The sequence below is a fragment of the Oncorhynchus mykiss genome, chromosome 27 (assembly GCF_013265735.2).
Source record: "Oncorhynchus mykiss isolate Arlee chromosome 27, USDA_OmykA_1.1, whole genome shotgun sequence".
Lineage (NCBI taxonomy): Eukaryota > Metazoa > Chordata > Actinopteri > Salmoniformes > Salmonidae > Oncorhynchus > Oncorhynchus mykiss.
In genome coordinates, this window is record NC_048591.1 from 45,460,072 (window position 1) to 45,487,954 (window position 27,883).

Consider the following 27,883-nt stretch of genomic DNA (forward strand, 5'->3'; position numbering starts at 1 on the left):
ATTAGTGCATCTGGCTTCCGGGTTAAGCGAGCAGTGTGTCAAGAAGCAGTGCGGCTTGGCAGGGTCATGTTTCGGAGGACCTATGGCTCTCGACCTTCACCTCTCCCAAGTAAGTAGTGGAGTTGCAGCGATGGGACAAGACTGTAACTACCAATTGGCTGTCACGACATTTGGGGATGAAAGTACAAAAAATACTCAAGTTTAAAAACCTGTTTTGGCTGTATCATTATTGGGGTATTGTGTGTAGATTGAAAAAATTGAAAAAAAGCTTAATCAATTGTAGAATAAGGCTGTAACGTAACTAAATGTGGGGAAAAGGTTAAGAGGTCTGAATACTTTCCAAATACACTGTAGATATCAATTGCAAAAAAAAGTATAAATGTATGGATTGTTTTAAGGTATTATTTTCTCTTTATTCATTCTGCCTGCTAGCAACCCTGCCCTTCATCCACACCATTTACTGACCCTGAACCAACCCTGCCCTTCATCCACACTATTTAATAACCCTGAACCAACCCCGCCCTTCATCCACACTATTTAATAACCCTGAACCAACCCTGCCCTTCATCCACACTATTTAATGACCCTGAACCAACCCTGCCCTTCATCCACACTATTTACTGACCCTGAACCAACCCTGCCCTTCATCCACACCATTTAATGACCCTGAACCAACCCTGCCCTTCATCCACACTATTTACTGACCCTGAACCAACCCTGCCCTTCATCCACACTATTTACTGACCCTGAACCAACCCTGCCCTTCATCCACACCATTTAATGACCCTGAACCAACCCTGCCCTTCATCCACAATATTTAATGACCCTGAACCAACCCTGCCCTTCATCCACACTATTTAATGACCCTGAACCAACCCTGCCCTTCATCCACATCATTTAATGACCCTGAACCAACCCTGCCCTTCATCCACACTATTTACTGACCCTGAACCAACCCTGCCCTTCATCCACACCATTTAATGACCCTGAACCAACCCTGCCCTTCATCCACACTATTTACTGACCCTGAACCAACCCTGCCCTTCATCCACACTATTTACTGACCCTGAACCAACCCTGCCCTTCATCCACACTATTTACTGACCCTGAACCAACCCTGCCCTTCATCCACACTATTTACTGACCCTGAACCAACCCTGCCCTTCATCCACACTATTTAATGACCCTGAACCAACCCTGCCCTTCATCCACACTATTTAATGACCCTAAACCAACCCTCCCCGTTGATATAACCACTAGTATGGATGTCAATTTCATAAAGTCCTGTTGTATCGTGTTTTAAAGTTAACAAAATATTTGTGTATATATATTTTTTTTCAATGTTATTTACAAAAAAAAACACTGAAAAAAAAATGTAATTCCTAAAAATAGAAACGGAGACAAAGCTGGAGGGGAAGGAGTACACAGTCTCTCACCAGGATCCTAAACTGGCCTTTCACACGCTGGCCACCAGGGCGGCGCCAGAGAACCAGGAGTGCTCTGTGGAGTCCTGTCTCTACCAGTTCACAGAGGTAGAGAACCTCACTCAGAACAACTCTCTTCTCTGTGTCACCTGCACCAAGAGACAGACCAAAAACAAGGCTGCAGAAGGTATGTTTTTGAAATATTCTGTCAATGTTTTTTCTCCTTTTTCTCTCTCTTTTTTTAAACTAATGAACATGAATGGTCATTCTGTTTGGTCCTGTTCCAGGTGTGTGTGTGTGCGTACTATGGTTTAGGTCTATGGATTTCCACTGTGTGTGTGTGTGTGTGTGTTAAGGTTGGGCGATATTACGATCGGCCATCGTTGATGGCAAAGACATTGTGACGTGACATACGATGGTTTAGCCTATTTGAATTTCACTGGTGTCCCACAGTAAAGAATCGAGTCTCGCAGTACGCAGCAGGACAGTACGCAGCAGGACAGTACGCAGCGGGACAGTACGCAGCGGGACAGTACGCAGCGGGACAGTACGCAGCAGGACAGTACGCAGCGGGACAGTACGCAGCAGGGCAGCAGGTCGCGGGGCAGCACGTCGCTGGGCAGTACACAAGTGACATTCAGAGTAATTAGCCCATACCTGCATGCTATAGCCTATTTCAAGACGTGTTATATAGCCTACAGAACACGAGAAGAGTGTAGGCCAGACAGGGTGTGGGGAGAGTGTAGGCCAGACAGGGGGTGTGGGGAGAGTGTAGGCCAGACAGGGGGTGTGGGGAGAGTGTAGGCCAGACAGGGGATGTGGGGAGAGTGTAGGCCAGACAGGGGGTGTGGGGAGAGTGTAGGCCAGACAGGGGGTGTGGGGAGAGTGTAGGCCAGACAGGGGGTGTGGGGAGAGTGTAGGCCAGACAGGGGGTGTGGGGAGAGTGTAGGCCAGACAGGGGGTGTGGGGAGAGTGTAGGCCAGACAGGGGGTGTGGGGAGAGTGTAGGCCAGACAGGGGGTGTGGGGAGAGTGTAGGCCAGACAGGGGGTGTGGGGAGAGTGTAGGCCAGACAGGGGGTGTGGGGAGAGTGTAGGCCAGACAGGGGGTGTGGGGAGAGTGTAGGCCAGACAGGGGGTGTGGGGAGAGTGTAGGCCAGACAGGGGGTGTGGGGAGAGCGTAGGCCAGACAGGGGGTGTGGGGAGAGCGTAGGCCAGACAGGGGGTGTGGGGAGAGCGTAGGCCAGACAGGGGGTGTGGGGAGAGCGTAGGCCAGACAGGGGGTGTGGGGAGAGCGTAGGCCAGACAGGGGGTGTGGGGAGAGCGTAGGCCAGACAGGGGGTGTGGGGAGAGCGTAGGCCAGACAGGGGGTGTGGGGAGAGCGTAGGCCAGACAGGGGGTGTGGGGAGAGCGTAGGCCAGACAGGGTGCGGGGAGAGCGTAGGCCAGACAGGGTGCGGGGAGAGCGTAGGCCAGACAGGGGGCGGGGAGAGCGTAGGCCAGACAGGGGGCGGGGAGAGCGTAGGCCAGACAGGGGGCGGGGAGAGCGTAGGCCAGACAGGGGGCGGGGAGAGCGTAGGCCAGACAGGGGGCGGGGAGAGCGTAGGCCAGACAGGGGGCGGGGAGAGCGTAGGCCAGACAGGGTGTGTGGGGGAGAGCGTAGGCCAGACAGGGTGTGTGGGGGAGAGCGTAGGCCAGACAGGGGGTGCGGGGAGAGCGTAGGCCAGACAGGGTGTGTGGGGGAGAGCGTAGGCCAGACGGTGTGTGGGGGAGAGCGTAGGCCAGACAGGGTGCGGGGAGAGCGTAGGCCAGACAGGGGGTGCGGGGAGAGCGTAGGCCAGACAGGGTGCGGGGAGAGCGTAGGCCAGACAGGGTGTGTGGGGAGAGCGTAGGCCAGACAGAGGGTGCGGGGAGAGCGTAGGCCAGACAGGGGGTGCGGGGAGAGTGTAGGCCAGACAGGGGGTGCGGGGAGAGCGTAGGCCAGACAGGGGGTGCGGGGAGAGCGTAGGCCAGACAGGGGGTGCGGGGAGAGCGTAGGCCAGACAGGGGGTGCGGGGAGAGCGTAGGCCAGACAGGGTGTGTGGGGAGAGCGTAGGCCAGACAGGGTGTGTGGGGGAGAGCGTAGGCCAGACAGGGGGTGCGGGGAGAGCGTAGGCCAGACAGGGGGTGCGGGGAGAGCGTAGGCCAGACAGGGTGCGGGGAGAGTGTAGGCCAGACAGGGTGTGTGGGGGAGAGTGTAGGCCAGACAGGGTGTGTGGGGGAGAGTGTAGGCCAGACAGGGTGTGTGGGGGAGAGCGTAGGCCAGACAGGGTGTGTGGGGGAGAGCGTAGGCCAGACAGGGTGTGTGGGGGAGAGAATTCCACCAAAGCATCACTAAATGTCCAGAAACAAAATATTGTTTCTCCGCCAGATGCTTGGACATTAAACTATATCTTAAACCAATTCCATTTATATTTTCAATAACGGACACTCCCTTCACTATGAAGCGTCTAGTAGTTTCTGAAAAACTTAGTCCAGTCTCTAACCACATTATATTTCATAATGATTCATCCAGTTTGTTCTATAGCCCAACTGTCAAATATAGGAATATAGGCTAAGTGAATATAGTAATATAGGCTAAGTGAATATAGTAATATAGGCTAAGTGAATATAGTAATATAGACTAAGTGAATATGGGAATATAGGCTAAGTGAATATAGGAATATAGGCTAAGTGAATATAGTAATATAGGCTAAGTGAATATAGTAATATAGGCTAAGTGAATATAGTAATATAGACTAAGTGAATATGGGAATATAGGCTAAGTGAATATGGGAATATAGGCTAAGTGAATATGGGAATATAGGCTAAGTGAATATAGTAATATAGGCTAAGTGAATATGGGAATATAGGCTAAGTGAATATGGGAATATAGGCTAAGTGAATATAGTAATATAGGCTAAGTGAATATGGGAATATAGGCTAAGTGAATATAGGAATATAGGCTAAGTGAATATAGTAATATAGACTAAGTGAATATAGTAATATAGGCTAAGTGAATATAGTAATATAGGCTAAGTGAATATAGGAATATAGGCTAAGTGAATATAGGAATATAGGCTAAGTGAATATAGTAATATAGGCTAAGTGAATATAGTAATATAGACTAAGTGAATATAGGAATATAGGCTAAGTGAATATGGGAATATAGGCTAAGTGAATATGGGAATATAGGCTAAGTGAATATGGGAATATAGGCTAAGTGAATATGGGAATATAGGCTAAGTGAATATGGGAATATAGGCTAAGTGAATATGGGAATATAGGCTAAGTGAATATGGGAATATAGGCTAAGTGAATATGGGAATATAGGCTAAGTGAATATAGGAATATAGGCTAAGTGAATATAGGAATATAGGCTAAGTGAATATAGGAATATAGGCTAAGTGAATATAGGAATATAGGCTAAGTGAATATAGGAATATAGGCTAAGTGAATATAGGAATATAGGCTAAGTGAATATAGGAATATAGGCTAAGTGAATATAGGAATATAGGCTAAGTGAATATGGGAATATAGGCTAAGTGAATATAAGTTTCATAATGATTCACCCAGTCTCTAACAACATTATATTTCATAATGATTCATCCAGTCTAACAACATATTTCATAATGATTCATCCAGTCTCTAACAACATTATATTTCATAATGATTTTACAGGGTGTGTGTGTGTCATTGTGTATTTTACAAGGTGTGTGTCATTGTGTATTTTACAAGGTGTGTGTCATTGTGTATTTTACAAGGTGTGTGTCATTGTGTATTTTACAAGGTGTGTGTCATTGTGTATTTTACAAGGTGTGTGTATGTCATTGTGTATTTTACAAGATGTGTGTATGTCATTGTGTATTTTTACAAGGTGTGTGTGTGTGTGTCATTGTGTATTTTACAAGGTGTGTGTGTGTGTGTGTGTGTGCTTGTTGTTTAGGCTCCAAGAAGAATGTGTACACAGATGCTCTGAAGCAAATGCTGATCTCGTCTCCCCCTCCGGTGCTAACTCTTCACTTGAAGAGGTTCCAGCAGGTAACCCTCTCCAACTACTAGGGCCGTGACGGTCATGGACATTTGGATAATGGCTATTTGTCACCATTTTTTATAATTGTTCAAATAGCAATTATTATTAATAAAAAATAAATGCTTAGCTTCAAGTCCACAAACTTTATCCAAAAGTAGCAAAGTAAAAGTAAACCTGGTTTAAATACAAGTTCTCCTCCACTCCGGTGTTACCGCAGCAACGGATTCCACCAGACTTCGGACTTCCACAACACATTTCAGTTTGGTCACCTTTCTCCTCTTATATCGGCTGTTAGATGTTAAAAACCACACTTACTTTTACTTTGCTGCTTATGGGTAAAAGTTGTTCGACTTTAATATAAAGTAGATCTTTTTTTTATAAATTATAACTTAGGACTTTTTTAATTAAGATTTTCATACACAATTGTTGGTTACACGATTATACAATTAGTGTGCCACACCTATTGTGTTTTTGTTTAAGTTACTTGCACCTTTTTTATTGAACTAGGCAAGTCGGTTAAGAACAATTTCTTATTTACTAACAACCTTTACCACCACTCTGTTTATACTGCGTCCAATTACACACAACAACATGAGCTCTTGGGCTGGATTGAATCTGTAGAACACAGTCGACAATGCGCATTTTAAAAAAACAAAACGGTGTTCCTCGTTTTCTGTCGAAGATGGCATTCGCAGTAAACGCTGAGGATGTCGGCTCCATTGGAGATTACATTGTAAAAGGTCAATCATTAGTTGCTACATCCATTTTTTGGACTTATAAATTAATGATATGTACCCATTCGATTCGTGAAGAATGTAACTTGTTAAATGCCTCCATGGGTTTCGTTCAACTGTCGCACTCCACGAGAACCCAAAATATAAGCTGCTTTTACTCCAACGTTTGTAAACAAACATTTATATAGCCTCATAACATGGTTAAAACTACAATGTTGATTTGATGGATGGTCGGTCCTTGCATCCATATTCATTTGAGAGTGGTATCATTTCTCGAGCTCCATCCCTCAGCTGTTTACCAAAACAGGGCCAGGGAGCATGCTTCATTATTGTTTTAAACTGCTGATTGCTCCTTTTAAATGTCATGTCAAGTGCACTACAATGAGACATCAGATTGAATCCCGGCACTAAACACTAACACTAAAGCCCTGAAGAGTACACTAATGTACCTGCCTGTGTTTCCCATAGATATTTTTTTTGGGCACCTCTGGGGCACCAAACCCCCCCCAAAAAAGTGTACAGTGCATTTTGGAAAGTATTCAGACCCCTTGATTTTTCCACATCATGTTACGTTAAAGCCTCATTCTTAAATTGATTAAATTGTCGTCGTCCCCCCCCCCCCCCCCAAATCAACATAATGACAAAGCAACAATTTTGTATTTTTTTTTTTGCAAATGTATAAAAATGAACTGAAATATCACATTTACAGAAGTATTCAGACCCTTTACTCAGTACTTTGTTGAAGCACCTTTGGCACCGATTACAGCCTCAAGACTTCTTGATTTTCAAGTGTGTAACTTGTCTCTGTCTCTGTCCCTACCTCTGTCTCTGTCCCTACCTCTGTCTCTGTCCCTGCCTCTGTCCCTGTCCCTGCCTCTGTCCCTGTCCCTGTCTCTGTCTCTGTCCCTACCTCTGTCTCTGTCCCTACCTCTGTCTCTGTCCCTACCTCTGTCTCTGTCCCTACCTCTGTCTCTGTCCCTACCTCTGTCCCTACCTGTCTCTGCCTCTGTCCCTACCTCTCCCTACCTCTGTCTCTGTCCCTGTCCCTACCTCTGTCTCTGCCTCTGTCCCTACCTCTGTCCCTGTCCCTACCTCTGTCTCTACCTCTGTCTCTGTCCCTGTCCCTACCTCTGTCTCTACCTCTGTCTCTGTCCCTACCTCTGTCCCTGTCCCTACCTCTGTTCCTGTCCAGATTGGATACAGTGTGTGTAAGGTGAACAGCCACGTCAACTTCCCTCACATTCTAGACGTAGCACCATTCTGCTCTGTCATATGCAAGGTAAAACACACTCAAATAACACCTTTTTTTATGACACCTTTTCAAAATATATATATATATATAAAACGTTAATATGTAACATGTAGAAATTAAAAATAAAATCAAGGTTTTGTTCTGTATCTTAGTGTAATATATATATATATATATATATATATATATATATATATATATATATATATATATATATATATATATATATATATACACACACACATACAGTGCCTTGCGAAAGTATTCGGCCCCCTTGAACTTTGCGACCTTTTGCCACATTTCAGGCTTCAAACATAAAGATATAAAACTGTATTTTTTTGTGAAGAATCAACAACAAGTGGGACACAATCATGAAGTGGAACAACATTTATTGGATATTTCAAACTTTAACAAATCAAAAACTGAAAAATTGGTCGTGCAAAATTATTCCACTTCATGATTGTGTCCCACTTGTTGTTGATTCTTCACAAACAAATACAGTTTTATATCTTTATGTTTGAAGCCTGAAATGTGGCAAAAGGTCGCAAAGTTCAAGGGGGCCGAATACTTTCGCAAGGCACTGTATATATGGGGCATAGAGTCCTGAGTTGTTCCTGGTCTGGTGCCATGGGCAGAGTAAATGTAGGCCATTTTGAATGTTGACGTTCTGTTGTTTCTCTTGTTTTGTATTCAGGGTGTGTCGGAGGGAGGCTCTCAGGTGCTCTACAGTCTGTATGGTATAGTAGAACACAGTGGGACTATGAGAAGTGGCCATTATACAGCCTACGTCAAAGCCAGACCTTTCTGCCCCTCCACGACACACAACGGAGTGGGCACACACGGTAGGACTGCTGTTAATGTACAGCTTTAACAGACGGTTGGGTTTGTACTGGTCATTTTGAAACAATCCAAAAATAGATAGTTACATACCGGGATTTTAATTTTGACAATATATCTTTATTTTTTTTTGCGCTAGTTGGCTGTACCTGCACAAAAACTCCAGTATTTTTCCGTTCTTCATCATTTTAAATAGGGAGCCGATTTTGTTTTCATGACTAATTGAATTGTTTTTCCTCGTGGCTCTCTTGTCCCTCTGCAGCAGATATCCGGTGTGAGCAATGTGGTTCGAAAATGGAATCGCAATAAAAATCACAGTATCGTAATGCATATTGTATGAGCACCTAAAGTATTGTAGAGTACGACCTTTCCTCACACAGGAAGCGGCGCATGTCCTAATCCAGGCACTTGTCATCTCCCGTCTAGACTACTGCAGGCTCTCTGTTGGTTAGGCTACCCGCTTGTGCCATCAAATATATATATATATATATATATATACCGGGGTATTTGAAAATAGCCAACTATTGCTTTTAAAAAACATATATTTTTTTATACATTTTAATATTTGGATCTATTTAAAAAATATATATTTTTAAGTCAATACCTGCAGTCAACTTGTGCAGTACCGCGGTCATCATGTCACCGGTCACATTATTTCACATTATGAAGCTTACCCTAGTTCCCCAGGCCAGTTGAGCCAGTCACGTGTTTGTTTTGTGGGTAGCACGACAGGTGAGCCCAGCGGTGTGTTGACACGGGTCGCTTTTTATATTGAAAGTCCTGTTTTTGTTTTGTTTGAAAACGCAACTAGTGTTCCTTCACAGAAAACGCGACTAGTGTTCCTTCACAGAAAACGCGACTAGTGTTCCTTCACAGAAAACGCGACTAGAGTGTTCCTTCACAGAGAACGTGACTAGAGTGTTCCTTCACAGAGAACGCGACTAGAGTGTTCCTTCACAGAGAACGCAACTAGTGTTCCTTCACAGAAAACGCGACTAGTGTTCCTTCACAGAAAACGCGACTAGAGTGTTCCTTCACAGAAAACGCGACTAGTGTTCCTTCACAGAAAACGCGACTAGAGTGTTCCTTCACAGAGAACGCGACTAGAGTGTTCCTTCACAGAGAACGTGACTAGTGTTCCTTCACAGAGAACGTGACTAGTGTTCCTTCACAGAAAACGCGACTAGTGTTCCTTCACAGAGAACGCGACTAGTGTTCCTTCACAGAAAACGCGACTAGTGTTCCTTCACAGAAAACGCGACTAGAGTGTTCCTTCACAGAGAACGTGACTAGTGTTCCTTCACAGAAAACGCGACTAGTGTTCCTTCACAGAAAACGCGACTAGTGTTCCTTCACAGAAAACGCGACTAGAGTGTTCCTTCACAGAGAACGTGACTAGTGTTCCTTCACAGAAAACGCGACTAGTGTTCCTTCACAGAGAACGCGACTAGAGTGTTCCTTCACAGAAAACGCGACTAGAGTGTTCCTTCACAGAAAACGCGACTAGAGTGTTCCTTCACAGAAAACGCGACTAGTGTTCCTTCACAGAAAACACAACACATTCAGCAGAAAATGGCTTCATTTTCATCATGTGACAACAGAAGTGCAGATGCTATTAGGCTGGCAAGCCTCACAAGTAAATGAGCTTACAATGAAAAAAGCAAGGTCTTTATTTTATTTTTTTATTTTTTTGCAAAAACGATGCCGGGGTCATTATATTTCCTAATGTTTAGGCCTATCATAGAAAGAATGCAGCCATCTTTATTTCCTATTATTTTGCTTAAAGTTAATCTTGCATTTTACTGGTGAAATATAGGCTGCAGTGAGAAAAGTACCAGAGAACAGTAGCTCCACATCAGTCAGGGAGCTGTCTGCTGATAGAATGATGGAGAACAGTAGCTCCACATCAGAGTGCTGTCTGCTGATAGAATGATGGAGAACAGTAGCTCCACATCAGTCAGAGTGCTGTCTGCTGATAGAATGATGGAAAACAGTAGCTCCACATCAGTCAGACTGCTGTCTGCTGATAGAATGATGGAGAACAGTAGCTCCACATGAGTCTGTCTGTTGATAGAATGATGGAGAACAGTAGCTCCACATCAGTCAGACTGCTGTCTGCTGATAGAATGATGGAGGACAGTAGCTCCACATCAGTCTGTCTGTTGATAGAATGATGGAGAACAGTAGCTCCACATCAGTCAGACTGCTGTCTGCTGATAGAATGATGGAGGACAGTAGCTCCACATCAGTCTGTCTGTTGATAGAATGATGGAAAACAGTAGCTCCACATCAGTCAGACTGCTGTCTGCTGATAGAATGATGGAAAACAGTAGCTCCACATCAGTCAGACTGCTGTCTGCTGATAGAATGATGGAGAACAGTAGCTCCACATGAGTCTGTCTGTTGATAGAATGATGGAGAACAGTAGCTCCACATCAGTCAGACTGCTGTCTGCTGATAGAATGATGGAGGACAGTAGCTCCACATCAGTCTGTCTGTTGATAGAATGATGGAGAACAGTAGCTCCACATCAGTCAGACTGCTGTCTGCTGATAGAATGATGGAGGACAGTAGCTCCACATCAGTCTGTCTGTTGATAGAATGATGGAAAACAGTAGCTCCACATCAGTCAGACTGCTGTCTGCTGATAGAATGATGGAAAACAGTAGCTCCACATCAGTCAGACTGCTGTCTGCTGATAGAATGATGGAAAACAGTAGCTCCACATCAGTCAGACTGCTGTCTGCTGATAGAATGATGGAGAACAGTAGCTCCACATCAGTCTGTCTGCTGATAGAATGATGGAGAACAGTAGCTCCACATCAGTCTGTCTGCTGATAGAATGATGGAGAACAGGAGCTCCACATCAGTCAGAGTGCTGTCTGCTGATAGAATGATGGAGAACAGTAGCTCCACATCAGAGAGATGTCTGCTGATAGAATGATGGAGAACAGTAGCTCCACATCAGAGAGATGTCTGCTGATAGAATGATGGAGAACAGTAGCTCCACATCAGTCAGAGTGCTGTCTGCTGATAGAATGATGGAAAACAGTAGCTCCACATCAGTCAGACTGCTGTCTGCTGATAGAATGATGGAGAACAGTAGCTCCACATGAGTCTGTCTGTTGATAGAATGATGGAGAACAGTAGCTCCACATCAGTCAGACTGCTGTCTGCTGATAGAATGATGGAGGACAGTAGCTCCACATCAGTCTGTCTGTTGATAGAATGATGGAGAACAGTAGCTCCACATCAGTCAGACTGCTGTCTGCTGATAGAATGATGGAGGACAGTAGCTCCACATCAGTCTGTCTGTTGATAGAATGATGGAAAACAGTAGCTCCACATCAGTCAGACTGCTGTCTGCTGATAGAATGATGGAAAACAGTAGCTCCACATCAGTCAGACTGCTGTCTGCTGATAGAATGATGGAGAACAGTAGCTCCACATGAGTCTGTCTGTTGATAGAATGATGGAGAACAGTAGCTCCACATCAGTCAGACTGCTGTCTGCTGATAGAATGATGGAGGACAGTAGCTCCACATCAGTCTGTCTGTTGATAGAATGATGGAGAACAGTAGCTCCACATCAGTCAGACTGCTGTCTGCTGATAGAATGATGGAGGACAGTAGCTCCACATCAGTCTGTCTGTTGATAGAATGATGGAAAACAGTAGCTCCACATCAGTCAGACTGCTGTCTGCTGATAGAATGATGGAAAACAGTAGCTCCACATCAGTCAGACTGCTGTCTGCTGATAGAATGATGGAGAACAGTAGCTCCACATCAGTCTGTCTGCTGATAGAATGATGGAGAACAGTAGCTCCACATCAGTCTGTCTGCTGATAGAATGATGGAGAACAGTAGCTCCACATCAGTCAGTGCTGTCTGCTGATAGAATGATGGAGAACAGTAGCTCCACATCAGAGAGATGTCTGCTGATAGAATGATGGAAAACAGTAGCTCCACATCAGAGAGATGTCTGCTGATAGAATGATGGAGAACAGTAGCTCCACATCAGAGAGCTGTCTGCTGATAGAATGATGGAGAACAGTAGCTCCACATCAGTCAGAGTGCTGTCTGCTGATAGAATGATGGAGAACAGTAGCTACACATCAGTGCTGTCTGCTGATAGAATGATGGAGAACAGTAGCTACACATCAGTCAGAGTGCTGTCTGCTGATAGAATGATGGAGAACAGTAGCTCCACATCAGTCAGAGTGCTGTCTGCTGATGGAATGATGGAGAACAGTAGCTCCACATCAGTCAGAGTGCTGTCTGCTGATAGAATGATGGAGAACAGTAGCTCCACATCAGTCAGAGGGCTGTCTGCTGATAGAATGATGGAGAACAGTAGCTCCACATCAGTGCTGTCTGCTGATAGAATGATGGAGAACAGTAGCTCCACATCAGTCTGTCTACTGATAGAATGATGGAGAACAGTAGCTCCACATCAGTCTGTCTACTGATAGAATGATGGAGAACAGTAGCTCCACATCAGTGCTGTCTGCTGATAGAATGATGGAGAACAGTAGCTCCACATCAGAGAGATGTCTGCTGATAGAATGATGGAGAACAGTAGCTCCACATCAGTCTCTGCTGATAGAATGATGGAGAACAGTAGCTCCACATCAGAGAGATGTCTGCTGATAGAATGATGGAGAACAGTAGCTCCACATCAGTCAGGGAGCTGTCTGCTGATAGAATGATGGAGAACAGTAGCTCCACATCAGTCAGAGTGCTGTCTGCTGATAGAATGATGGAGAACAGTAGCTACACATCAGTGCTGTCTGCTGATAGAATGATGGAGAACAGTAGCTACACATCAGTCAGAGTGCTGTCTGCTGATGGAATGATGGAGAACAGTAGCTCCACATCAGTCAGAGTGCTGTCTGCTGATAGAATGATGGAGAACAGTAGCTCCACATCAGTCAGAGGGCTGTCTGCTGATAGAATGATGGAGAACAGTAGCTCCACATCAGTCTGTCTACTGATAGAATGATGGAGAACAGTAGCTCCACATCAGTCTGTCTACTGATAGAATGATGGAGAACAGTAGCTCCACATCAGTGCTATCTGCTGATAGAATGATGGAGAACAGTAGCTCCACATCAGAGAGATGTCTGCTGATAGAATGATGGAGAACAGTAGCTCCACATCAGTCAGTCTGCTGATAGAATGATGGAGAACAGTAGCTCCACATCAGAGAGATGTCTGCTGATAGAATGATGGAGAACAGTAGCTCCACATCAGTCAGAGTGCTGTCTACTGATAGAATGATGGAGAACAGTAGCTCCACATCAGTGCTGTCTGCTGATAGAATGATGGAGAACAGTAGCTACACATCAGTTAGAGTGCTGTCTGCTGATAGAATGATGGAGAACAGTAGCTCCACATCAGTCAGTCTGCTGATAGAATGATGGAGAACAGTAGCTACACATCAGTTAGAGTGCTGTCTGCTGATAGAATGATGGAGAACAGTAGCTCCACATCAGTCAGTCTGCTGATAGAATGATGGAGAACAGTAGCTACACATCAGTTAGAGTGCTGTCTGCTGATAGAATGATGGAGAACAGTAGCTCCACATCAGTCTGTCTGCTGATAGAATGATGGAGAACAGTAGCTCCACATCAGTCAGTCTGCTGATAGAATGATGGAGAACAGTAGCTCCACATCAGAGAGCTGTCTGCTGATAGAATGATGGAGAACAGTAGCTCCACATCAGTCAGAGTGCTGTCTGCTGATAGAATGATGGAGAACAGTAGCTACACATCAGTGCTGTCTGCTGATAGAATGATGGAGAACAGTAGCTACACATCAGTCAGAGTGCTGTCTGCTGATAGAATGATGGAGAACAGTAGCTCTACATCAGTCAGAGTGCTGTCTGCTGATAGAATGATGGAGAACAGTAGCTCCACATCAGTTAGAGTGCTGTCTGCTGATAGAATGATGGAGAACAGTAGCTCCACATCAGTCAGAGTGCTGTCTGCTGATAGAATGATGGAGAACAGTAGCTCCACATCAGTGCTGTCTGCTGATAGAATGATGGAGAACAGTAGCTACACATCAGTTAGAGTGCTGTCTGCTGATAGAATGATGGAGAACAGTAGCTCCACATCAGTCAGTCTGCTGATAGAATGATGGAGAACAGTAGCTACACATCAGTTAGAGTGCTGTCTGCTGATAGAATGATGGAGAACAGTAGCTCCACATCAGTCAGTCTGCTGATAGAATGATGGAGAACAGTAGCTACACATCAGTTCGAGTGCTGTCTGCTGATAGAATGATGGAGAACAGTAGCTCCACATCAGTCTGTCTGCTGATAGAATGATGGAGAACAGTAGCTCCACATCAGTCAGTCTGCTGATAGAATGATGGAGAACAGTAGCTCCACATCAGAGAGCTGTCTGCTGATAGAATGATGGAGAACAGTAGCTCCACATCAGTCAGAGTGCTGTCTGCTGATAGAATGATGGAGAACAGTAGCTCCACATCAGTCAGTCTGCTTATAGAATGACGGAGAACAGTAGCTCCACATCAGAGAGCTGTCTGCTGATAGAATGATGGAGAACAGTAGCTCCACATCAGTCAGAGTGCTGTCTGCTGATAGAATGATGGAGAACAGTAGCTCCACATCAGTCAGTCTGCTTATAGAATGACGGAGAACAGTAGCTCCACATCAGAGAGCTGTCTGCTGATAGAATGATGGAGAACAGTAGCTCCACATCAGTCTGTCTGCTGATAGAATGATGGAGAACAGTAGCTCCACATCAGTCAGAGTGCTGTCTGCTGATAGAATGATGGAGAACAGTAGCTCCACATCAGTCAGAGTGCTGTCTACTGATAGAATGATGGAGAACAGTAGCTCCACATCAGTCAGAGTGCTGTCTGCTGATAGAATGATGGAGAACAGTAGCTCCACATCAGTCAGAGTGCTGTCTACTGATAGAATGATGGAGAACAGTAGCTACACATCAGTCAGAGTGCTGTCTGCTGATAGAATGATGGAGAACAGTAGCTCCACATCAGTCAGAGTGCTGTCTACTGATAGAATGATGGAGAACAGTAGCTCCACATCAGTCAGAGTGCTGTCTGCTGATAGAATGATGGAGAACAGTAGCTCCACATCAGTCAGAGTGCTGTCTACTGATAGAATGACGGAGAACAGTAGCTCCACATCAGTCAGAGTGCTGTCTGCTGATAGAATGATGGAGAACAGTAGCTCCACATCAGTCAGAGTGCTGTCTGCTGATAGAATGATGGAGAACAGTAGCTCCACATCAGAGTGCTGTCTGCTGATAGAATATTGTTGAATTCTCAAGAGTTCAGAAGTGAAACTGAAGCACAAAATGAGTCTGACGCTGAGCAGAAATTACAATAAGAACCATTTTAGATCTGCGTTTACAAAACGCAGCAAAATATTTCTTATGCGTTATACATATTTTATTTTTTCCCCAACTGTCTTTATTGCGACAAATGTTGATGGAAACTATATATATATATATATTTATTTTTTGTAAATTATAATTGCCGAATAATTTAAGGTATGCTGGTATCATGATGTTATCAAATATAAAACGTCACTCCACATTTAATTCTAAATGTTTTTTTTACCAATAAAATATTGTTTCTTTGCAGGACGAAGATTGCCTTTTTAATAAGAGTGTCTGAATTGCTTCACGTTGCAGTTTCACCATCATTGTTTTAAGATAATCAAGGCCTGCGTGAGTTACTGTGCACCATGGCGATATGTTGGCACATGAGAACTATTAGAATATGGCAAATGTTTAGTCAATTTTTGTATTCTATCCATGCTGGTTTTTGCGGCCTACCAGAGACATGATAGGTGAGCAAGGGCATACAGGCTGGCTACTTGGCAGGGCATACAGGCTGGCTACTTGGCAGGGCATACAGGCTGGCTACTTGGCAGGGCATACAGGCTGGCTACTTGGCAGGGCATACAGGCTGGCTACTTGGCAGGGCATACAGGCTGGCTACTTGGCAGGGCATACAGGCTGGCTACTTGGCAGGGCATACAGGCTGGCTACTTGGCAGGGCATACAGGCTGGCTACTTGCCAGGGCATACAGGCTGGCTACTTGCCAGGGCATACAGGCTGGCTACTTGCCAGGGCATACTGGCTGGCTACTTGGCAGGGCATACAGGCTGGCTACTTGGCAGGGCATACAGGCTGGCTACTTGGCAGGGCATACAGGCTGGCTACTTGGCAGGGCATACAGGCTGGCTACTTGGCAGGGCATACAGGCTGGCTACTTGGCAGGGCATACAGGCTGGCTACTTGGCAGGGCATACAGGCTGGCTACTTGGTAGGGCATACAGGCTGGCTACTTGGCAGGGCATACAGGCTAGCTACTTGGCAGGGCATACAGGCTGGCTACTTGGCAGGGCATACAGGCTGGCTACTTGGCAGGGCATACAGGCTGGCTACTTGGCAGGGCATACATGCTGGCTACTTGGCAGGGCATACATGCTGGCTACTTGGCAGGGCATACAGGCTGGCTACTTGGCAGGGCATACAGGCTGGCTACTTGGCAGGGCATACAGGCTGGCTACTTGGCAGGGCATACAGGCTGGCTACTTGGCAGGGCATACAGGCTGGCTACTTGGCAGGGCATACAGGCTGGCTACTTGGCAGGGCATACAGGCTAGCTACTTGGCAGGGCATACAGGCTGGCTACTTGGCAGGGCATACAGGCTGGCTACTTGGCAGGGCATACAGGCTGGCTACTTGGCAGGGCATACAGGCTGGCTACTTGGCAGGGCATACAGGCTGGCTACTAAGGGTGGTACGCTCAGCCGAATGCATCATAACCCTAGTAGGACAATGGAAACACTTCAACCACATCTTTTTCTCGACATTCTAGATTTAATAAAAAATGAAGGTGTGATGTCATTACCTCCAGCTGCTTTTGTCCACACAAGACACTTCGTGGGAAACGCACCGTGGCAATTGTTGTCTAATTTCTATGATAAACGTTTGACAACAACAACAAAATAAATCACTGGACAAGTTCATGGAAACATTGACCCTTTTTTTTAAAGCACACAGTAGCCATCTTGGTACATCCATTTTGGGGCATTTCGATTATTGATATATAAAGACTAGCCATTGATTATTTTTTTATAGTATAACTTCTTAATGAGGAGCTTAGTTTGATTGTCGAACCTCATCAGAACCCAAAATACGAGCTTGTTGTTTCTACACATAAAAATAAACTAAACTTAACACCCATTACCTCTCTGCTTCCTTCTCCCCTAAGGCGAGCCAGAGCCGGTGAAAGGGGCGTGGTTCCACGTGAGTGACAGTAGTGTGCAGCCAGTCACGGAGAGCAAAGTGCAGAGCTGCCAAGCCTACCTCCTATTCTACGAGAGGATCTCCTAGACCTGCCTACGTCCCAACTTGTACCCTATTTACCTACATACTGTTGGCTGGGTTTACACGGGCAGCCCTGGTTCTGATCTTTAGACAATAATTGGTCTTTTGACCGATCAGATCTTATTCCAATACTTGGGCAAAAGATCAGAATTGCGCTGGCTGTTTTAGACGCAGCCGTAGTGCACTACTTTTGGCCAGAGCCTTATTATGCAGCCTTATGAGGCTTTTCCCGGCCAAATTTAGTGCACTATAAATGCCCTATTCCCTACATAGTGCACTACTCATGGCCTGAGACATTGTACTGGTATTGATATCAGCCAGATGAAGTGCAGAGTGAATACGAGTGGGGTGTTTTTATTTTATTTTTTTTATAATCAATATAAAGGGTTGTGTCTTAAATGAAACCCTATTCCCTATGTGGTGCACTACTTTTGACCAGAACCCTATTTGTCCTGTTCAAAAGCAGTGCACTAAAATAGGGAATTAAAAATAAAAAAAATGAGGGTGACATTTGAGACTTTGACAAAGATAATTAATTAAGATCATGACTGGGGATGTCCCAAAACGAACAATATTTAGCTTGGAAGTTTTTTTCTATGAATTAATTGTATCAGTAATGGACATAAAAAGAATCCCCAAGTATTTTTTTTTACTGTGCATATGTGACCTATACAGTGTTTTCCTAGAAAGAAAGAAGGGAGCACAGATCATTGTGTGCGTCCCAAATTGCACCGTGTATAAGGGCACTACATTTTGATCAGAGGTCTAAATTGGAAATCAGGTGCCATCCAGCCGTTCTATTCCTCTTAGACATGAAACCATAGAAGAGTTTGTTGATTGATCTGTCTGATTGCTTGGTGTGTTACACAGTAGAAGCAAAATAAACCTGCCAATACCTTTTTTATTATTATTATTATTATTATTGCTGCAATATGTGACATTTTGGGCAGACCTGACCAAATTCACATAGAAGTGCAGTTATAGATCTGTCATTCTTATTAAAGCAAGTTTAAGAATTGGCAGATATGTTCCATGTGTTCTATTTCTGAAAATACAATATTTTTGGTGATGTAAAATATATTTCACAGAGGTTAAGATGGTACAATTATTCTCTACACTATTCTTCACGAACTGTAATTAGGAAAATTATAATTTTAGCAACCAGGAAATAGCAAATATTTCTGCATAGTGCTCCTTTAAATTGTTAAAAGCTATCAGTGGGGAAAAAAAACGATAATTTTTGACATTTTTATTTGAGTACTTTTTATATTGTGTTGTCAAGATGCAAATTAAAAAGCTTGAAATACGGGAAAATTCGACTGACTTATTTTGCTGTGACGCAATTGGGTTTGGACTAGCCTGAACAGCCGCTAATGGTCACTGTTTACTTGTCTTTTTGACATGCGCAGTCAAATCAGAGAGGAAGAGGTGAAGCGAGAGGTTTTACTCCGCCCAAAATGTGTCTAGTAAAATTATTTGCTACGTGAGGCTTATTTGATCAAATAGAAGTTTAGTAATGGTTAGGTTGTTAAGAGTGCACTGATATAAGTGAACGCACGTGGAATTTTGGCAACTTTGAAAATGTGTGCCTGAGATAGAGGACTCTGCTATAACTTGTAGATTTTTTTTCACCTTTATTTAACCAGGTGGGCTAGTTGAGAACAAGTTCTCATTTACAAACTGTGACCTGGCCAAGATAAAGCATAGCAGTGACACAAACAACAACACAGAGTTACACATGGAGTAAACAAACGTACAGTCAATAACACAATAGAAAAGGCTATATACAGTGTGTGCAAATGTAGTGAACAAGTCAGTTAACCCACTGTTCCCAGGCCGTCATTGAAAATAAGAGTTTGTTCTTAACTGACTTGCCTAGTTAAATTTAAAAATAAATTTTAAAAAGTAAGATTAGGGAGGTAATGCAATAAATAGGCCATAGTGGCAAAATAATTACAATATAGTAATTAAACACTTGAGTGATACTGGGGTGCAAAGGAGCAAAAACATAACAAACAAGAAAATAACAGTATGGGGATGAGGTAGTTGGTTGGGATATTTACAGATGGGCTATGTACAGGTGCAATGATCTGTGAGCTGCTCTGACAGCTGATGCTTAAAGTTAGTGAGTGAGATATGAGTCTCCAGCTTCAGTGATTTTTTTTTTACAATTCGTTCCAGTCATCGGCAGCAGAGAACTGGAAGGAAAGGGCGGCCAAAGAAGGGATTGGCTTTGGGGGTGACCAGTGAAATATACCTGCTGGAGCACGTGCTACGAGTGGGTGCTGCTGTGGTGACCAGTGAGCTGAGATAAGGGCGCAATAAGCCAACAAATAAAAAAAAATGGACTACTTTAAAATGGAGATAGCGTCTGTGACAGCACAGGCAGTGCAATTGAGGCTATAATGGCACAGAAACAAAGTCCTTTATCTCTGACCTGTTTTTCACTTGTATCTGTCCTCTCATTGGCTAGAATGGACCCACCTGATCTCGCCTGCCTTCCATCTTTGAGGACGTATTTGCATTGTTTGAGCGGTCACTTGACTATCTTGTCAATATAATACACAATCTTTGGTCAAATAGTGTAACGCCAAATACTTCCTGGTGCATACGTTTATTGTCACATGACATTTTGTTTCACCAGTGGAATGTAGACCAACCGAAAGCAGCATTTTTATCATAAACTGGTGTAACATTAAATGGAACTATCATCTCGGTGACATGACAGGTAAGTGAAACAATGTGTAAATTCTAGACAGTGAGGTAGGAATGGAACGATACATTGTAACTACTTGCAAACTCTTCCCAATGCGAGAAGAACGTTCTAAATCCCGATTGCGCCTTATTGCCATTGTCCTGTTGTGAAAGTAACGGTAGTGTGTGAAAATACGTTGCAAAAAAATATATGTTATTTTATCGGTTGATCCGCTTTCTATAGGGAGGGTATGGATCCCCATAGTCTAACTCGATGTTTGCTGTTTGATACAGTTCTGCTATTATAGCCAGAAGTTACCTATGCATAGGTCTAATTCATGTGTTTTAGTCATATTGAGGAATGAGGATAATTAAAACTAAGAAATGAAACTCGGCAATATCCAAAACTGTTTTAAAAGAAGTCTAGAACGAACGAAAAAACGATGCTTCTCCTTCACTTGCCTAAGCATGAGTCAGCATTTCCTGCTATTGCTCAACCCCAGGAAAACGCACAAACACACAACGGACACAAATACTTTTAATTGGACATTGATTCGGACAATAGTAGAGAATATATTACTAATATACAATTATTAGAGATAATTCATAGTTTACAATCCCAACAGTTGTTCGTGTCTATTTATCTTGTTTATGTCTGTCTGATATTTGTCCCAGCAGCTTGTCAGGTTGTCACCACCATGTCTCTCAGGGGCGACCGTACCTCCGTGTTCACGTTCCAGTCTACGATTCACAGCTCCCACGTCCTGACGCGTCTCAACGACCAGAGACTGAGTGATGTGTTGTGTGATGTTACACTAGTGGCAGGTGGCAGGGCGTTCAGGGCCCACTGCTCTGTACTGGCCTCCTGTAGTGACTACTTCCACAGCAGGATCCTCAACCACACCAGCCCCAGCCTGGTGCTCACTCTGCCTGATCAGGTCAGGGTCATATACAAGCTACACTGTGGTTTTGTCTCTAATGGCACCCTTGTATTCAGAAAGCGTACTACCTTGTTGCCCATAGCGAATCGAGGCGGCCGTCTCTGTCGGCGCCGGAAATGCCCATAGCGCAGGGTAATACAGAACGCGTTATTAAGAAACGCGATCTAACTTCCGAAGTTGCTACAGTTGTATTCAGACCCCCTGACTTTTCCACATTTTGTTACGTTATTAGCCTTATTTATTTTTTAAAAAATGATTAAATAGTTTTTTCACTTCGTTTATCTACATACAATACCTCATAATGATAAAGCAAAAATACATTTTTGCACATTTGTAAAAAAATAAAATAAATGTAAATGTCACATTTACATAAGTATTCAGACCCTTTACTCAGTACTTTGTTGAAGCACCTTGTTGAAGCACCTTTGACAGTGATTACAGCCTCGAGTCTTCTTGGGTATGACACTACAAGCTTGGCACACCTGTGTTTGGGGAGTTTCTCCCATTCTTGTCTGCGGATCCTCTCAAGCTCTGTCAGGTTGGATGGGGAGCATCGCTGCACAGCTATTTTCAGGTCTCGCCAGAGATGTTTGATCAGGTTCAAGTCCGGGCTCTGGCTGGGCCACTCAAGGACATTCAGAGACTTGTCCTGAAGCCACTCCTGCATTGTCTTGGCTGTGTGCTTAGGGTCGTTGTCCCGTTAGAAGGTGAACCTTCGACCCAGTCTGAGGTCCTGAGCACTTTGGAGCAGATTTTTATCAAGGATCTCTCTGTACTTTGTTTCGTTCATCTTTCCCTCGATCCTGACTAGTCTCTCAGTCCCTGCCGCTGAAAAACATCCCCACAGCATGATGCTGCCACCACCATGTTTCACCGTAGGGATGGTGCCAGGTTTCCGTCAGATGTGATGCTTGGCATTCAGGCCAAAAAGTTCAATCTTGGGTTCATCAGATCAGAGACACATGTTTCTCATGGTCTGAGAGTATTTTAGGTGCCTTTTGGCAAACTCCAAGTGGGCTGTCAAGTGCCTTTTACTGAGGAGTGGCTTCTGTCTGGCCACTAACATAAAGTCCTGATTGGGGGAGTGATGCAGAGATGGTTGTCCTTCTGGAAGGTTCTCCCATCTCCACAGAGGAATTATATAGCTCTGTCAGAGTGACCATTGGGTTCTTGGTAACCTCCATGACCAAGGCCCTTTTTCCCCGATTGCTCAGTTTGGTCGGGCGGCCAGCTCTAGGAAGAGTCTTGGTGGTTCCAAACTTCTTCCATTTAAGAATGATGGAGGCCACTGTGTTCTTAAGGACATTCAATGCTGCAGAAATGTTGTGGTAAACCCTCCCCAGATCTGTGCCTCGACACAATCCTGTCTCGGAGCTCTGGGGACGATTCCATCGACCTCATGTTTTGGTTTTTGCTCTGACACGCACTGTCAACTGTGGGACCTTATATTGACAGGTGTGTGCCTTTCCAAATCATGTCCAATCATATTGAATTTACCACAGGTGGACTCCAATCAAGTTGTAGAAACATCTCAAGGATGATTAGTAGAAACAGGATGCACCTGAGCTCAAATTTGAGACTCATAGCAAAGTGTCTGAATACTGATGTAAATAAGGTATTTCTGTTTTTTATTTTTATTACATTTGCAACAAAAAAAACATCTAAAAACCTGTTTTCGCTTTGTCATTATGGTTTATTGTGTGTACATTGATGAGGAAAATGTTTTATTTAATCCATTTAGAGTAAGGCTGAGTTATGAAAATGTGGAAAAAGTCATGTGGTCTGAATACTTTCCGAATGCACTGTATGGTGACATTATATGTAGGGAATACGGTGTCAGGGCCCATAGAAGGGCTCTGGTCTAAAGTAATGCACTGTGTAGGGAACAAAGGCCCGTAGGGCTCCAGGTTCTGTAAGGGGCTCCAGGGTCTGTAGGGGGCTCTAGGGTCTGTAGGGGGCTCTAGGGTCTGTAGGGGGCTCTAGGGTCTGTAGGGGGCTCTAGGGTCTGTAGGGGGCTCTAGGGTCTGTAGGGGGCTCCAGGGTCTGTAGGGGGCTCCAGGGTCTGTATGGGGCTCCAGGGTCTGTAGGGGGCTCCAGGGTCTGTAGGGGGCTCTAGGGTCTGTAGGGGGCTCTAGGGTCTGTAGGGGGCTCCAGGGTCTGTAGGGGGCTCTAGGGTCTGTAGGGGGCTCCAGGGACTGTAGGGGGCTCCAGGGTCGGAGCCCGGATGAATCAGTTGGATGAGCATTTCATTTCCATAGGGGGCATGTTTTATTTACAGAACCTCCTATGTAAAAAAAAAAATAAAAAAAAAATAAAATAATAATAATAATTAAAGCGTTTTATAGTAAAGACATGTTGTTCAACTGTAAAAATGTATTATCTTTTTAATGTGGCATGAACACGACCAGTTTGCTCTTTGGTTTGGTTGTGTTCATCATTTTCTGCCCAAAAGAAATGAATGGTAAATAATGTATTGTGTCATTTTGGAGTCACTTAAAAAAAAAAAAAAAAATTGTAAGTAAGAATAGAATGTTTCTAAACACTTCAACATTATTGTCGATGCTACCACAATTACAGATAGTCTAATGAATCGTGATTAATAATTAGTGAGAAAGTTACAGACGCACAAATGTCATACCCTCAAGACATGCTAACCTCTCACCATCACAATAACAAGGCAGGTTAGCATTTTAGATCATACCCCCAAGACATGCTAACCTCTCACCATCACAATAACAAGGCAGGTTAGCATTTTAGATCATACCCCCAAGACATGCTAACCTCTCACCATCACAATAACAAGGCAGGTTAGCATTTGATATCATACCCCCAAGACATGCTAACCTCTCACCATTACAATAACAAGGCAGGTTAGCATTTTATATCATACCACCAAGACATGCTAACCTCTCACCATCACAATCACAAGGCAGGTTAGCATTTTAGATCATACCCCCAAGACATGCTAACCTCTCACCATCACAATAACAAGGCAGGTTAGCATTTGATATCATACCCCCAAGACATGCTAACCTCTCACCATCATAATAACAAGGCAGGTTAGCATTTTATAGCATCATATATTAATATGGTATGATATTTATTCCTTTGATTGGTGAGTCTTTCTGTCGGTGCGCATCTTCGGGAAAATAAGTGATACATATTGAAAATAATTTATTTGGACGGGCAAGAAAGTACGGAAGGGCAGGCCAGACCCTCCCCAAAATACCGACCCCCGTAGGGCTCTACTCAAAAGTAGTGCACTATATAGGGAATAGGGTGTCATTTGGGACGCTAACTAACTCAACATCAAATCAAACGTTTTATTTGTCACGTGCTGAAAACAGCATGTGTAGCCCTTAACCAACAGTACAGTTCAAGAAGAGTTAAGAAAATATTTACCAAACAAACTAAAGTAAAAAGTAACACAATAACGTAACAATAAGGAGGCTATATACAAGGGGTACCGGTACTGAGTCGGTGTGCTGTGGTACAGGTTAGATATTAACATATTTCCCTCTCCAGGTAACAGCAGAGGGGTTTGAACCATTGCTACAGTTCTGCTACACCTCCAAGCTGCTCTTCACCAAAGACAATATCATGGCCATCCACAGGTGTGCCGGGCTCCTGGGGTTTCACAACCTGGAGACTAGCTGCTTCGACTTCCTTCTGCCAAAGTTCCTGGAGGGTAGCAACATTACAGCCCAGGAGGCAAGAAGAAGAAGAGGAGGCTGCTGTCAGGGCAGGTCCCAGATCAGGTCCTCCAACCAGGGAAGATTGCCTAGTGGCAGGTCCCCCGGCCAGAGGAGGTCCCCCAGTGTTGATTCAACACACTGTACAGGCTGTCAGTCTCAAAGCAGGACCCCCAACCAGAGCATTTCACCCAGCCAGGGCTTGTTGCCTAGTGGCATGACCCCCAGCCAGGGCATGTTGCCTAGTGGCATGACCCCCAGCCAGGGCTTGTTGCCTAGTGGCAGTTTAGCCCACAATACAGACACAAACCGAGTCCGAGAGCAGCAGGTTCTACCTCATCCCCAGAACACGGGCCCAAGCCAGACAACAGGAAGTGATGTCAGGAACATAGGAAGTGACGTCAGGGCACAGTGTTCAACTGCCAACCCAAGTGGAACAATGTCACACCAGAGTTTAACAGTGCCTTCGGACGGAAACGTACAAATAAACTTTCTGTCGTCATCCCGATGTCCAAAGAGCCTGGCCTTACTAGTCAACCCGGTCAGCAGTGGTCGGGAGCAGTTCTGTCTACAGACCTGTGGCCCCAACATGTCACCCTTATCCCTCGGGGGACTGCCGTCCTCCAGTGGTCTTGGTGTCTGTCCCATCCTGGCCATGCCGTGTCCTGGTGGTGTTGACCGTAAGCCAGACCCCGACGCCGTTTTCAGTGATAGAGACATCCTTGGGATGGAGGCAGCGGTGTGTCCCATGACGATGGGTGAGGGGAGTCTGAGAGATTGCCCACTCTCCTGTGAACTGCCGTCCCATGAGGATGCGAGCCCATCAGACCTTATTGAGGCAACGGTTGGAGAGATGGCTGATGACCAGCCTGTTGTTGGGAGTCTGATGGCTGAAGAAGCTGGGAGTAACCCAGGTTCCTGTAGCACGTGCCCACTGAGAGGCTCAGGGGTGGTAGAAGAGGCTGAGCTTCAGCTACCTGTATTGGATCTCCTGGCAATACACAAAAGCCCTAACTCAGAAAATAGTGAGGGGGAGAGCCATGGTGGATGCCTTATGCTCCCAAGGCCACAACGATTAGGTCAAGTAGATCAGCTACCTGTGTTAATGCAGAGAGAGGACCCTGGTCTGGATGGCAGCGTGGCTGTTGAGGGTCATCTCCCTGACTCCGCCCTCACTGACCCCTCCCTCTCTGACCCCACCCTCTGTGGTCTTACCCCTGATGGTAGGGGGTATGGAGAGCGGAGCATCGTGGAGAGGGAGGTGGCTGAACATCTGGCCAAGGGTTTCTGGCCTGATTTATACCCCTCACAGACTGAATCTCTCCCTAGTCTCCCTAATCTGGACACCATGGAGCACGGAGGTCTGGGGAGAGTTCCTAATCTGGACACCATGGAGCACGGAGGTCTGGGAAAGGCTACAGACTTCCCCTGGCAGCTAGACCTGAACTCAAATCCAGCAGACTGTCCCTTCCTTAGAGACCTGGGGACAGGAGAGGCAGGGGGGATGGAGGGGATGGAAGAGGTAGGTGGGGTGGGGGAGATGGGTAAGGTAGGACAGTCTGGTGTGATGGGTGGGGTGGAGGAGACCGGGGAGGCCCAGACCCCCGGTGGGAACCACAGCCTGTCCCAGTCTGAGATGAGTCCCTACATGTCATCTCTGAACTCAGGAGAGGACTCAGACGGAGACCTGGACACAGACGGAGACACGGAGAGAGAGGCCAACAACAGGAGAGCACAAGAGGTCAGAGTTCTTACTGAAAGGTCACAGTGTATCGGTGTAATGAGTTACCAAATACTTTTGACCAGAGACCGTCTGTCTTTAACACCCATCCGTGGTGTGTTCTCCAGGTTCGTCTGCCCTTCCCGGTGGTTCAGATCTCGTCAGTGAGTCGTAGTGCCTTCCAACAGCTCCTACGATGCCAGCAGCTGACCCACGAACAGCTGGAATTCGTCCACGACGTTCGACGACGCAGCAAGAACCGCGTGGCCGCCCAGCGCTGTCGCAAGAGGAAGCTAGAAGGCATCAGTAAACTACAGACTGAGATCGGCACACTGGTACGTCTGTGTTTGCTATCATCTCTCTTGCAGAGTTGGGTCAATTCCATTTCAATTCCATTTCAATTCCAGTCCATTCAGAAAGTAAACCAAATTCCAATTTCGGTGTAATTCCTGAATTGACTGGAATTTAATTTAAATTGACGCCAACCCTACTCTTGTCATTTATAATCTCATAATATAGCATTATAATATTATTTATAATCTGGCAATTTGATTTAATTGTAAACATTTCAGCAATACATGTTATAAGTAGCGGATTGTTCAACTGGAGTTTAGTAAATTGAGCAATGCATAAATAATTAGCCTCTTATGTGACTAATTACACAATGACATTCATAGCTGAGCTGTGTTGTATTGGTCCAGTGGGTTGTGATGTAACATCCTGTTCTGCCCCACAGAGAGGAGAGAAGAAGAGGTTGCTGGAGGAGCAGGCCCATCTGCAGAGGAACATGGAGGAGATGTTACAGAGTCTGACAGGGCTGTGTCACAGCGTCTGCAACGAGGCAGGGGTCTGTCATGAGCAGGACCAGCTACAGCTCCTAGCCAAGCTCCAGTCTCCTGACGTCTCTGTCTCAGCCCTCCTCAACACTCTGGCCTCCCCCAGCCTCCCCCTCTCCTCTCCCGGCCTCCCCCTGGGACTGAAGCCAGAGAGCTTAGAGCCCCAACCCCTGCCTACACCACCAGCACCAGCACAGCCCTAGAACCAATCACAGCCCCAACCCCTGCCTACACCACAACCACCAGCATAGCCCAGACCCAATCACAGCCCCACCACTGCCTTAACCTGCCCTAGAGAACTGCCCCAAGGCTGT

At 45.1% G+C, this 27,883-nt stretch overlaps 2 protein-coding genes across 7 annotated transcripts in view; both read left to right on the plus strand.

The window, feature by feature from the left end:
• Positions 1-18,995, plus strand: part of usp16 (ubiquitin specific peptidase 16) — a 35,162-nt gene extending 16,167 nt beyond the window's left edge. For all 5 annotated transcript variants that reach the window (XM_036965702.1, XM_036965698.1, XM_036965699.1 and 2 more), the window contains 5 exons: positions 1,393-1,611; positions 5,385-5,479; positions 7,398-7,484; positions 8,149-8,296; positions 17,571-18,995. In XM_036965702.1, coding sequence (XP_036821597.1) covers positions 1,393-1,611; positions 5,385-5,479; positions 7,398-7,484; positions 8,149-8,296; positions 17,571-17,692 — 671 coding nt within the window. In that variant the 3' untranslated portion in view covers positions 17,693-18,995. The remainder of the gene's footprint in view (positions 1-1,392; positions 1,612-5,384; positions 5,480-7,397; positions 7,485-8,148; positions 8,297-17,570) is intronic.
• Positions 18,996-20,256: 1,261 nt separating this feature from the next.
• Positions 20,257-27,638, plus strand: LOC110508103. Of its 2 annotated transcripts, none has more exons than XM_021588547.2 (6): positions 20,257-20,414; positions 21,059-21,318; positions 24,847-26,535; positions 26,681-26,754; positions 26,862-27,068; positions 27,470-27,638. In XM_021588547.2, the coding sequence occupies exons 1-5, from the start codon at positions 20,408-20,410 to the stop codon at positions 26,899-26,901; spliced, it is 2,070 nt and encodes a 689-aa protein (XP_021444222.2). In that variant the 5' UTR covers positions 20,257-20,407; the 3' UTR covers positions 26,902-27,068; positions 27,470-27,638. The 2 variants fall into 2 exon arrangements, with proteins under 2 accessions (XP_021444222.2, XP_021444221.2); XM_021588546.2 differs by having other exon boundaries at positions 20,260-20,414; positions 21,056-21,318.
• Positions 27,639-27,883: the final 245 nt, after the last annotated feature.

Excerpts from the sequence above, each read along its gene's own strand:
- LOC110508103 (XM_021588546.2), top strand. Across the intron at positions 21,319-24,846 it reads TGCTCACTCTGCCTGATCAG|GTAACAGCAGAGGGGTTTGA; the intron begins GTCAGGGTCATA and ends TTCCCTCTCCAG. Across the intron at positions 26,755-26,861 it reads ACAACAGGAGAGCACAAGAG|GTTCGTCTGCCCTTCCCGGT; the intron begins GTCAGAGTTCTT and ends TGTGTTCTCCAG.